Here is a 12,700-nt window from a genome sequence, read left to right on the forward strand (position 1 = left end):
GGTTAATGGAAATCACCATCGTATTATAATGAATATCTCTTGTATTATCACCACTGTTTAAATCAATTGAATTACAGCTGCAATTCCAATTGACAAACCTCAAAACCATGAAGCGAAACAAAAATAGTGACGATGGCGAATAGCGCAAGCAGCATATTTAGCCAGAGATCAAAAATTTATTTGAGCGTAAGTTTTATTGAATCTTTTGAATTAAAATAACAATAAAAGGACTCTTTTACAGATCATGAAAGCGATTGCATCGATACAGTAACAGGGATCATCTGTAAGATTATCTTATTATTAAATTAAAAATTCAAAATAAATTAAAAAAGAAAAATCTAAAATAAAAAGAAGTCTCTTGAATTCATTGTGAATTTATATAATTATCCAATTGACCGATGTTCCGTATCTCAAACATGAGCATATCAACAAAAATGAACATAACAGCAGAAATTAAAGTGATTTGCTGTTAACTTCATCGTTATTTGCAAATATTTGTGCCTGGTCAGCATTCATATGGAATCGGCCTCACTGTGGTGTTTGGTTCAGTGCAGTTAGTTAGTTCCGCTAGGTGCCAACTGCAGTGCTACGCGCAGGCAAGATCATTACTTTGCCAGTCTTTCACCATGAAAACCTTCAAAGAGAATTTGATAAGTACACAACCAAAACAAACTTTTTGCAGGGATACCAGATATGCAGGCTTATAGTTTTTATTAATGTAGTAATTCGGTTTATTCGCGTTGAAAGAGATTTCGAAGGCTGTTCGCACCTACGTGAACTCTCGTATGTAATTGTCAAAATGTGCGTGATGACAAAAGCAAAAATATTTCCTTCTTTCTTTTTCGCACGCAGAAACCAAACGAATATCAGCAACACCGTCAACGCCAATAATAATGAACAGATAATGACACATCCGGCGGGTGCAGATTTGAGTTCGGGTCTCTTAAGATCGTACAATTTTTTTCAAAACGTGTGGAAATTTTTGCAGATATTTGCCGAAACAACCTTATATTTTAGAATTTCAAGCAGTTTTTCGGAACTCTATCAATTCAAACATTTGAAAAAATCTGGAGTCTCTGCTCTACATAGTTGGAGCTGTAAACAAAAGATTTACAAAATTGTTAGTTTATAAAATTTCTGCTAAAATAATGTACTAATAGTAAGAAAAAAACAATGATATCATTACGCCAACGCTCGACGATTTCGCAGTGGGCGTATCAATTAATCAGGACGTTATCATTATCAACTGTCCGGTGTATATCCGGTAAAGAAATCCTAAACAAAGTTGATTCATACAGTAGAATTAAAGTCAAATGCAATTACAATCTAAAAATTGTCCCCTACGACCTGCTTGACTGCCCCGATTCTAACCTGCTGAAAATTATTGTCCCTAATACGGACCGAGAACCCGAAGTAAAAATCAGCGGAAAGGATGTATCGATTGTGGACAGCGGAGATGCTCCTGTAAGCTGTTTTTTGCAGATACCGATTAAAGCTGATCTGGCTGTGGAAAATTTAGGAAATACGACAATTTCAGAACTGTACAGTGACACAGTTTACGTTCAGTCAGGAGGAAATATAGATACTAAAAATCTTCGCTGTACAGGAATAAATGTACGCAGTAACGGCGGAGACATTTCATGCCGGGGAACAACATTAGCACAAACCGTTTCCGTGCTAACAGGTGGTGAAGGGAAGATTCTTCTGGAAAAGCTGCAGGGTGATGTATTCGAAGCAGAAAGTAATCTCGGCTCGATCACTGTGAATTCTAGCTACTCCAACAGTGCGAGCTTTAAAACTAGTCAGGGCGATTTATTGCTTAAAAATGTCCATAAGAGCTGCACCGTTCTCTCCGAAGGTAGTGGAAAGCTGGTTATGAGTAAGACTTGTTTCTAAAAATTGGCATTACAAGTTATAGACTAATGTATACATTTCTTACAGATGGTTTTTACGGTACTCTTCAAGTGGAAGTTGGCAGCCGAGAAGTTAGCTTACAGCTATCGGAAATCCATGGGCAATCTAAAGTTATAGCCAAAGCAGCAAAGGATTTTTGTTTAGCGGTAAGCGAGAATGTAATCGAGAATGCAAAAGTTTTCGTAAATAGTGAGCTGCTCGAGTTGGAACCCGAGCTAGACGGGACTCAAATAAGCACCAAGTCTGTAGACTCATTAGGGGTTGAGGCCCAGTCGACTGAGAATACACTGCAAATTTGTAGTGGAGGTTTAGTGCGAGTTAAGAAAATGTCCTGGATGGATACGTTTGGATTCTCGGTGGAGAAAGATTAGAAACGTAAAAGTTATAAAGTTAATAAACGCAGCACTGATGTCATACGTATATGAATTAGCCGATTGATTTCTTCGAAACAAATCTTAAGTTAAAATCGAAGTATAACACCGTCATTTCGAAGCCGATTGAAATTTTACATTTTAATCATTCTTCGTTTGTTGACTTTTAATAGAAATAAATAGAAACCCGTGCTTGCAAAGAGTTTGGGCTTAGGAACCCTTAAAATGCCTGGTTTTAAGGCTCGTTGCTAGGTGGACTTTCGGGGACTCCTAACTTTAGATGGAAAGCGACCATTCAGAGGAATTGCTTGTAGATGAGCGAAATGAAGACAGGAAGAGTGCTATCGCTAACAAGTATCCTATTAAGTTCAGAAAACAGTGAGCATTCCATTCGATCGCCGCCTTTGTAAGAACCTACAACTTAAAGTGGAAAACTTTTCTCTAGATTTAAAAATTTTTGGTGAGTAGATCACGAAGTTAATGACGTTTGCCATACGGCATTTTTTGGGCAATACTGTTTAATTAGCAGTTATAGTCAACAAAAACCACGCGCCTCTATACCAACGTCCAACGTGTTCTCATGTTGTTTTAAGATTCGTTTCCTAATCCACCTAAGCTAGCTTATTCCAATCAATGATTAATCGTACATGACAATAGTCCGTTTCGACCGTGATGCATTCACAATGAAATTGACCTACTTTAGCGCTAGCTGCATTATCTTGTCATTCATAGTTGACATGAACTTGGCACTGCGGCCAGCAACTATATGCATGCATACATATATGTATAAATATAGCTGAACCAGGCTAGTTGCATTTCTCAGGACAACACTATTTAACGTACGGCACGAAATAATACCAGCCAGTGATTGTAAGTGGAAGCAGATTAGCAGTGAATTTGCATATATAAAATCTATTCGCCGTAGTAACCGGAACGTAATGGGCTATCTAATTATATGGCTGGTAGCAATTTGCCTGTCAGGATTTATGGCATGCACAGCCCACGGGATAGGTAGAAGCGAAGCAGGAAATAGAATAACTCAAATTTGATAACTGCATATCCAATTATTTTCTCAGCTGTCGAGATGCGTGCAGAAATCATATCGGACTCGGCATCCCGCAGCAAGCGAACAATCGGATCCGGCAGCGATTTCGTAAACTGTTTGGCGATAGGAGAAACCACAACGCAGCACCGCTTTTGCTCGTATGACCAGTCTTTACTAAGTGCCATTGTGCGGACATTCACCCGTAGCGATACTGAACAGCAAAAGGTACGGCCCATGTGCCCTGCAGGGCAAGTTTTTCGCAATCGCTGCAATGTTTGCGAGTGCAAGGCCGGGGGATCGCTGCTATGCAGCACGGATCTGTGTGCTGAGGATTTTTTCGACGCCAACGGTCTGCCCAAGTATTGGTGATTAAGAACTTTTTTGGCTTGCTTTACAAGTTGTATGGACCGGGATAATAAGAAGGTTAAAATAGACTATTTTAACGGTGTTTTTTCTCTCTTTCTCTTACACGTGCCTTTACAAAAGCTTGTCAGTGTTAGAAGCTACTGGCGTCAGAAAGTTTTTCATTGAAACGAAGCGGGAAATTTCATTTCGCGATGCTAAACAAAAATGGATACAAAGAGAAAGCAATTGTAAAAGTTTATCGGACGGTAAACGAATGTTTACAAATGAAAATACAACAGCCGAGATTTTTTTATTATCCTCGGATGCTCTAGATTTTCCTACACTGAGTCTATTAGAACGAGAACTTCCACGGTTTGTGCTATCTGGGTATACGAAAAAATCATCGGCATAACTCATAGACAGACAACGCAGAGACCAGGCTAGATCTAAATTAGTATACAATTTTGACAAAAAATATACCGAAACCGGAAAAGTATGTAACCAAAATAAGACAATGTAATATATGCGTGATGCCAAAATTGGAACAATATTAAGGCAAAAAAGTTTTACAGAATTTCGAGTCAATTTTGTTCTAATATTTTTACATGCAACACTCACTAAGTTTAAATATTTTTTTTCTTTTGTCTTACTTATCCATGATATACTGAAACGCAGAGTTGTTTTTTCGAGCTTCAAAAAATCAAAAATTGGCTTCGTGCCCACTTAACCAAAATGATCATTGATATCACTGTCCGCATTCGCAAAGATTTTTGTCAGATGATAAGCTGGGGATTTACTGTACGCGTAAATGATGCGGAATGCTTTGAGCTACTTCAGTCATAGAGATGTTAACAATTCAGCTAAAAAAGACAAAACAAATTTGCACAAAATCGAGTAAAATTATAAAAATAAACCAAATAAAGATGAACTTTAATAATAATTGACACCATCGGAAATGATCCGATTTGGTGGTTCAGAAGTAGTCATCGACGGTGTAGCCGTGAACGGAAATACAGATGAAAAAGCAAAAATAGCTCCTATGTATAACAGAAAAGGTAACGAAATTTCAATCAGAAACGTGAACGTCATAGAAGACGTGGATCAACAAATCTTTAAGGTTAAACATGTATAAAACGTTCCCTCGGGGCGGGGGAAACCCTAGCGATTCATGGGATCAAGTGAACCTATAAGCAGCTGTATCAAATAAGGAAACGGTAAAAATTGTATAATTTGCTTAAATATTTAATGCTGTCTGCTACACTGCAGCTCCGGACGATATGCCCCACCTCTAGTTGGGCTAATATGTTCATTGCTTTAGCGTTTACTTCTGAGACTTCAACCGCTGTTTAGCGTACTGATCTGTAGTAAAAGCATATGAAGCTACTGCATAGGGCATATTATACTGCATCTAGGGCGTCTTGCCCCGGTATATTGGAAAGCTTGCGATTGAATTTTTTAAAAAGAAATAATGGCGTTTTAGTGTAACAGTTATTACAAAACAAAATTATATTAAATTATATTGTTTCTTAGGGGGGCGTATTGCTCCAGACGCTGTCGTCGCGCGGTGACTGTTATGCGATTGAAAATTTGAAATTATCGTTTTTTGTGGCGATAGAGCTAGGTTCCAGTAATACGTGGTAAAAACCTATTTTCAAGGACGCATTATTTAACGACACAGGGAATTACTTTTAACCGACGTGTTGCTTCATCAAGTTTTTGGAGTTCTACGTCATCTATGTTTACAAATGCGCTGCAAGATGCTCTGAAGCATTTTCCTATACATGTCTTACGAAGTCTGCTACAAAATTTTGCATCACACTAATTAAACTAAACCGCTTTTGCGGTTTTATGAGAGATTTTTTATGGCCGACTCTCAGTTTTTCAGATTTTGAATGACCGTAATAAAACTGGTTTCTATGTTTTATGACGGCAAGCTATACTGCTTTTATAAAGCTATTTTTTCCTGTGTGGACTCGTCACTGCGACCAGTGATTAGATCTATTGTGATACTGCCCAGGTGTTTTCTGTATTCCGTATCGAAGTAAGTGATACGCTTAACATTCATATCCGTGCTTGTGTGTAAGTTTTACCTTTCCGTTTCAAGCTAACTGCTCTACTATACCGAGCCTCTGTCCAACCTAACAATATTGCCTAAATACAATTCCCTGGAGAGAACTTTTATACGTTACTCACAACCAGTTTTTATTATAATAGGAACTTATTTTTGTTAGAAGGAGAGTCAACAGGGGTACTGTAGATTTCAGATTGAATGAAGGGTACGTGATGGGAAGCCTGAGAATAAACGCAGTTCAAAGTCCTTTGACCCCTAAAGTCCTTAAACCCTTTTGACAACCCCTGGACGGTTACTTAGATGATTTTCCAATCGATTGCTGCAGGAATGACGGAAATCGGTTTGAAACTGTCTGAGTTTAAAAGTTTGAAATTGGACAATTTTCGTGACGCTCTCGGTGTCCTCGGTTTTCGAAATTGAATCCCTGTATTGAAGTTGGACCCCTGTATATGTTGCCGTAAGACGTATTCTACGTCAAAAAATGGTTGAGAACTGCTGCATTACAACTTGCTTTTTTGGGAACGGGTTTTACCGCCATTTCTTTTCCCTGTAGGAGCCTATGACCACTGCTACCATTAGTTAGATATATTGTGATATACTCCGCGTTAATTTTTATGCACTGTCAGTTCGTTCCATCACTATGGGTATCAGTGATAGTCGCACCCAGACTTTGCATTTCACCCCAAGAAGGTATGACTTCTTTGATGAAGTTCCTTACCTTCATTAGTTCAGCAGACCATATCTCGTTAGGCGTGAGGATACCTTTTCCAAGAATACGCAGTCTTTGCTGAATTAATGCGCTGCATTGGCACAGTAAGTGTTCCGAGGTTTCTACTTCAGAATTACAGAAACGACATAAGTCATCTGTCAGTTTACCTAATTTTTTAAGGTGATACTTACTCGGACAGTGCCCAGTAAGTAGGCCAGTTATCGTACTCAGATCAGCTTTATTCATACTGGTGCTTATTACGGGAGCCACTTCACGGTGAAATCAGAGTGAAGTGAACAAAATCCTATTACGGGACTCACGTAAGTGAGAAAAACGTCGCGAAGTGACATCTGCCGTGGAATCTGGGTTATTATAAGTGTCATATCAGTGAAGTGAGAACGGAAAAAGCGACGTTTCGCGTGGAATTATTTCACGACCATTTTGAACGGTGAAATGATTCCACGAAGCTGCCATAAGTTGATTGATTTGTGATCTAATGGTAAATGTTGGATTTACTCTTCAGTAACGAAGCGAATCAGAGTTTGATCCGTGCCTTAAAGCGGTCAATTTTTAATTTTTTTGCCCGATGAAAAAAATGCAAACTAGTTCAGGAAATTTTCGATACCGAAAAAAAAAACATTTATTTTTTTATGCCGATTGTCTTAGAAATGCAGAACACGTCAAGATCTGGTGTCATCTAAAAAACGGGAAAAAACGACTTTCTGGGACTTAGACATTTTTGAGCTGGGAAACAATCTCATTTCACTTGTCCTATTCTCAATTTCACTTCACTGTCAATCTCACTCCACGGAGGTGATTTTTGTCACCTCACTTGAGGTGGAATCGGGAATAGGTCTAAAAAAGTGGAGTGAGCGTGGGAGTGAAATATATTTCACCGTGAAGTGACTCCCGTAATAAGCACCACTGAGTAGGTTCTGTGTGATTCTTTTACATGGTGTAATGAATAGTTTAGATTGCCTTGCTTTGGAGTAAGACTTCCAGCCTCTTAGCTCAGATTTCAAACAGGATGAAGATACCCCACAGAATGGCTTCGGCCCGACGAAAGCAGTTGAAGAACCAATTCTCGCTAAGAGATCGGCTTTTTTATTTCCTTCTATATCACAGTGACCAGGCACCCAGTATAGATTGACAACCGCCATTAAACCGCAGCTAATATTCATTGCTGCAATAAAACAGCTAGAAGACCAAATAGCTAAAGAATTGTTACTTGGGTTATGGGCCAATTTTATTTGATTACCAGGTAAATGGATATGCCTTCGGACGCGTAGATCAGATCACCGATCTTGAAGTTCTGTTGGACATCAGGGCTCACGTTCCATCAACATCACACTGCTGTCATCTCTAAAGTTTCGAAATAACTTTGTTTTATCACAAAAATCGCTCGAGATTTTATAGATCCAAACTGCTTGAAGGTTTTGTTATGTGCATTAGTTCGATCAATCCGAGGAAATCATCTGGGATCCTTCTGACCTTTGCTAGAAAGCCAGAATAGAACGTGTTATACGAAGACTGGTCGCACCACCAAATTATCTTCTCCGCCACAAGGATCGAGACCGGCTCACACTGTTCCCAAAGCTGCAAAAACGCGATCGAAATTATTTTGACCCAAAAAAAAATATTTTAGAGCCGTAGTGTTTCCAGCAAAGTTGATCCATTAATTATTTTCTATGTTATAGAAATTGCAATTTATTCCATCTAAAATCCATTCAAAACTGAGCAACGAGTTTTACTTTTCTCATTTTTGCATTCTCTCTGTATAGATATCTGTAAGTAAATTAGTGCAATATTTTAATAGAAAGCTCAAATAACTGAATAAATATAACAAATTAAAATAAATCTTCTTCGGTAAACTTGTGTGTTTTATTATTTCAAACAACATTGTAGAACATTGAAAAATTTTAGGATCTCAAAATAGGAAGTTATATTAGAAAATAGTTTTAGGGCTTCACAATAGTTAATTTAAATTGGCAGATATAAGTATCGTTCGACGAAGTTGTTTCTTAAAAAATGTGCTGTGTCAGCAAAGTGAAATATGCAAAATTGGGAAAAATAAAATTCGTTTTTCACTTTCAGGTGGATTATTCACAAAATTTCAACTACTATAAAATAAAAAATAATTAAGAAAACAACTTCGCTATAAACACTTAGGCTCCAAATTTTTTTTCTTGTGTAAAAAATAAGTGGTGTAAACTAGGGCATTATTTAAGTGAAAATCGTCAATAAACATAGAAATATGTGAGGTGAAAATGAACTTCATTCGAAGAAATTGTTTATTTCATTATAGCAAACAACATTGCAGAACATTAAAAATATTAGAAAATCACTATAAAAAGTTAAAATGAAAAGAATTGATTTTTGGGGATGATCTATAGCCAAACTTCACAAAAGTCCATCCAAATGTTCTGAGAAGTCTTCAACAAAGTTGCCACAACTCTGCCGAACAAAGTGGATTTTCATATTTCAAAATGAGAAAAATAAAATTCGTTTCTCATTGTTTAGTGGATTAATCACAAAATTGCAACTTCTATAACATGGAGAATAATTGATGGAACAACTTTGCGGAAGACACTGTGGTTCTAAAATCAATTTTTTGGGTCAAAATAATTTCGATCACGTTTTTGCAGCTTTGGAAACAGTGTGAAGTGGCTAAATGTTTGGCAAGAGCTTGGGGGCCCTCTTAGGGGTCGTTCAATAATTACTTAAGCGTATTTTTCCACTTTTTCAAACCCTCCTCCTTCCCTTGTAAGACAAGATTTTTTGATACCCGCCCTGCCCCCTAGTAAGATCTTACTGATATTTAGATTTTTTTTTAGTTTTATCTACTTAGTGCTTCGTTTCCTCTTCTCTCCTTTATTCGAGTAATTCTGTGATTTCCTTTTGAAGAAATTTTACCGTCCGCGCTTTCATGAACATGGTTATTTGAACAGCTGCATTAACAATGTTTTTCTTACGTAAGATAATCACTTTACCCCCTTCCCTCTCTTGTAAGATAGCGTAAGAAAATTGGTGTACCCCATCCCCCCCTTTTTGCTTACGTAATTATTGAATGACCCCTTAGCCTGGAGTCATTCGCCCTCTTGAATTCAAGCCTGAGGTGGCAGCTTCTGACGCGTTTTTGAAATGGCTAGGAACACAAAAATTCACGCAAATGCATAAATAGCTATAATCTTTAATTTTCTTTCAATTTGTGCTTTGGAGCCGAACTTGTAGTTTTCTTCCAGTGTTGTAGTAAAATAGCTCTAAATCGGTGATTTTAAAGGTAGAAAAAACTTTCTTCTAAAAAGTTGCGCAAAATTGACGAGGCTTCAACATTGTAGAACTTCGTTTAACTCTATGTGCAACGATAAGAAAGTTAGATGCTGGAATTCATCTAAACTTTTGGCCATCCTAATTTGTAATTACAGGAAAATGTGCAATCTATCATACTGCACAATTTTGTAGAAAAAAGTTTTTCTTTAAAATTTTACTATAGAGCTCTAGATTTAAAATCGTTCCATAGAACGCTGTGCAATGGTTATTCGGCGCCTCCATTGATTCAACAGTGAAAGGATGCGCACGGTTAACGTTCACATTTAAGGGGATGGGAGGTTTTGAAGCGTTCTCGATATGGCTGGAGGCACCAAAATTCACAGAGGTGGTTAAATAGTAGGGCGGTAATGACTTATAGGAAAAAACAAATTTACCTTCGAATTCGCGCTTAAAAGATTCGTCATCTCGAAAAAAGCTGGCGAGAAATTGGAACACACCAGTCTCTGAGGTGGACAAGGTTAGTGTGCAAAAAATGATGGCGCGAAATCAGAACAAAGTTCGCGATTCCATTCGACGACTTAAAAAAAATTTTTTTTTATGTTTTGATGTAGGACTATGTCTATCTGGAAGTTAGTTGCCAGAATTTGAAAATCAAGAAATTCAACCATGGGAAAAGTGGTCAGGGTTTGAGCGCTTGAATTTCAGTATTTTTTATGAGATTATCGAGGTTTTGGCATCAATCGATCAGAAAGTTTTTTACGGTTGAGCTGTTGTAACAAAAATAACCAATTAATTGAGACAGCATTGAGAAAATTGGTAAACAACATGGATTGTCTAAATTATACCGAGTAACCAATCGGTACCTTACTTTCCGAGCACAGCTGACTTTGGAACAATTCGTTGTTGTTTTACTCGCTCTAGTACACACGCCACGACTACCGGAAATTTATGAGAGATACCATTCAAACATTTCACCATCAATAATTTTTAGATAAAACCCTTCAAAAATTTTTTTTTGATAAACAATTGAAATGTTTACTGCAAAGCGGGATTCAAGACGAAAATTTACATGAAAAAAGATCCTTGATATCTTATTGGGGGCTGAGATATTGGCGTTTTTACATGTGATGGAAAACTATGCATTTTCACAAAAATGCCACTAAAGTTCAATATCTCCATTACACAGTGTTTTATTTTGCCGTTTTTGTGGAAATTGATTCAAATGTTGATTATAGCCATAAGGTATGTTCGGAAAAGTTTCAGGGTATTCAAAAATGCATTTTTTAATGTAGAAGATGGGTGATCAATCCACCAATGAGTGAGATTAAAAATTTACTTTTTAATCAGAATAAGATAGACGCAAAGTGTCCTCGACAAAGTGTTCGGTTATTTTGAAACAGGAAACTTTAGCAAAGACACCAAGTTCTATCTCTTACATATTACGAGCGACATTAGGTTTTCTATTAAGAGGCACTAAAAATCACAATTTTCGTTCTAACTTTTTTCGCAGATTTTTTCGAATTTTCAAACTTTTTACTAAGTTATCAGCCATCTGAAAATGCATTTGTTTTCTGAACATTGTTATTTTTTATCTCCTAAAATAAAACAGTTATTTAACATATTTGTTAAAATGCTTAGATTTCCATCGCATATAAAAATGCCAATATCTCAGCCCCCCGATAAAATACCAAGGATCTTTTTTCATGTAAATTTTCGTCCTGAATCCCACTTTGTAGTAAACATTTCAGTTGTTAAACCAAAAATTTTTTATTTGTGTTTTGAAGGGATTTATCTAAAAATTATGGGAAAAATAAGTTTTCTGTGATGTTCAATGGGCTCTGGGAGAGTCAAATAACTAAATGTTATGCCGAACTGAACCATGAAAAATATTTCAAAATGACCCCACAAAAATTAAAAAATATGAGGAAAAATTTAGGTATCGAATAGAATTGAAAAAAGTGCAAATAAGTGGGTATGTACCTTAAAAAAGTCATTTTTTCATAAATGACGTTAGGGCAACCTGAAAACAACTTTTTAGAAAGTTGAAAGGTTCTACAAAAATGCTATAAATAATATTATCTTTCAATTTAGGGCACCTTGATTTTCTCAACATCGATTTTTTTGGGACACCCCAACGAATATCTCAATCCTCGCAATGTCTCATCTATGAATATGGAAAAAATGACTTCTCTGAAAACCTAAATACTAGCATATGCGTGGAAACTCCGGATTCCACCTGAAAAACTATTGAATCCCGTATAAAAACCCGTATAAAAAGAACCGCCTTAAACGCGATTTTAGTGTACATAAAAATGCAAACAACTTTTGTGTCCTTGAATAAGGCAAAGCGAAACTTTTCGCCAGGATGTTGCTAATTTGCAAAACAACGAAGGTGCCGGACTCTTCTATCGTACGGATTTTAAACCGAGGAAGTCAGCTTCGGATGACTATACCATTATAGTGTGCAGTTTTAATTGCTGCCCACTTATCTTGTACTCATTCTGGTGGGATCCAGGGACAAACAGTCAAAATTTGGAGTAATATCATGGTAAAGAGATTATGCATTCGAGCTGGTGTAATTATCTTTGACAAGTTAAAATAATACAAGTTTTCTAGTGCAATTTGTCTATAGTTGAATGGTGCGGTATTATTTATTGAACAATGAGAAAATCAGTGCTTATCTTATCTAGAGATATGTTGGAAAAATGACATAAAGTGACAAGCCCACATGTGGGATTTTCAATGGACACGTTGAGCTGCGAAAAATTTTCATGAATTATAAATGCAATTTTAGGTAACTCCAGCTGGGAACCATAGAATGAGCAGAAAAAAACACTCCCATTAAGCACAAATGATTCCATTTCGTATGAAAGTTATTTGAAATTTTCCTCAACTTTTTTGCTCCTTTGTACTCTTTGCATAATGGTCCAGTACCGTGCGAGGTGACCGTCCCAAATTTTGGCTCGGATCCTAAT

The 12,700-nt window shown here is 36.9% G+C and overlaps 2 protein-coding genes across 3 annotated transcripts; both read left to right on the forward strand.

Moving 5' to 3' along the window:
• Positions 1 to 649: 649 nt before the first annotated feature.
• LOC129729262 (uncharacterized) lies at positions 650 to 2,334 on the forward strand. The gene is made up of 3 exons (XM_055687773.1): positions 650 to 783; positions 853 to 1,879; positions 1,942 to 2,334. Exons 2-3 carry the CDS (start codon positions 1,174 to 1,176, stop codon positions 2,283 to 2,285), a joined length of 1,050 nt encoding a protein of 349 aa, XP_055543748.1. The 5' UTR covers positions 650 to 783; positions 853 to 1,173; the 3' UTR covers positions 2,286 to 2,334.
• A 752-nt stretch (positions 2,335 to 3,086) lies between these two features.
• LOC129730677 (uncharacterized) lies at positions 3,087 to 3,773 on the forward strand. Of its 2 annotated transcripts, XM_055690204.1 has the most exons (3): positions 3,090 to 3,155; positions 3,211 to 3,296; positions 3,362 to 3,773. In XM_055690204.1, the coding sequence occupies exons 2-3, from the start codon at positions 3,224 to 3,226 to the stop codon at positions 3,697 to 3,699; spliced, it is 411 nt and encodes a 136-aa protein (XP_055546179.1). In that variant the 5' UTR covers positions 3,090 to 3,155; positions 3,211 to 3,223; the 3' UTR covers positions 3,700 to 3,773. The 2 variants fall into 2 exon arrangements, with proteins under 2 accessions (XP_055546178.1, XP_055546179.1); XM_055690203.1 differs by having other exon boundaries at positions 3,087 to 3,296.
• The last annotated feature ends 8,927 nt before the right edge of the window (positions 3,774 to 12,700 follow it).

Source organism: Wyeomyia smithii, chromosome 3 (assembly GCF_029784165.1).
Source record: "Wyeomyia smithii strain HCP4-BCI-WySm-NY-G18 chromosome 3, ASM2978416v1, whole genome shotgun sequence".
Taxonomy (NCBI): domain Eukaryota; kingdom Metazoa; phylum Arthropoda; class Insecta; order Diptera; family Culicidae; genus Wyeomyia; species Wyeomyia smithii.

Coding starts and splice junctions, on each gene's coding strand:
- LOC129730677 (XM_055690203.1), top strand. CDS start 3,224: ATGGGCTATCTAATTATATGGCTGGTAGCAATTTGCCTGTCAGGATTT. Junction 3,297..3,361: donor ATGCACAGCCCACGGGATAG/GTAGAAGCGAAG, acceptor TTATTTTCTCAG/CTGTCGAGATGCGTGCAGAA.
- LOC129729262 (XM_055687773.1), top strand. CDS start 1,174: ATGATATCATTACGCCAACGCTCGACGATTTCGCAGTGGGCGTATCAA. Junction 1,880..1,941: donor TAGTGGAAAGCTGGTTATGA/GTAAGACTTGTT, acceptor CATTTCTTACAG/ATGGTTTTTACGGTACTCTT.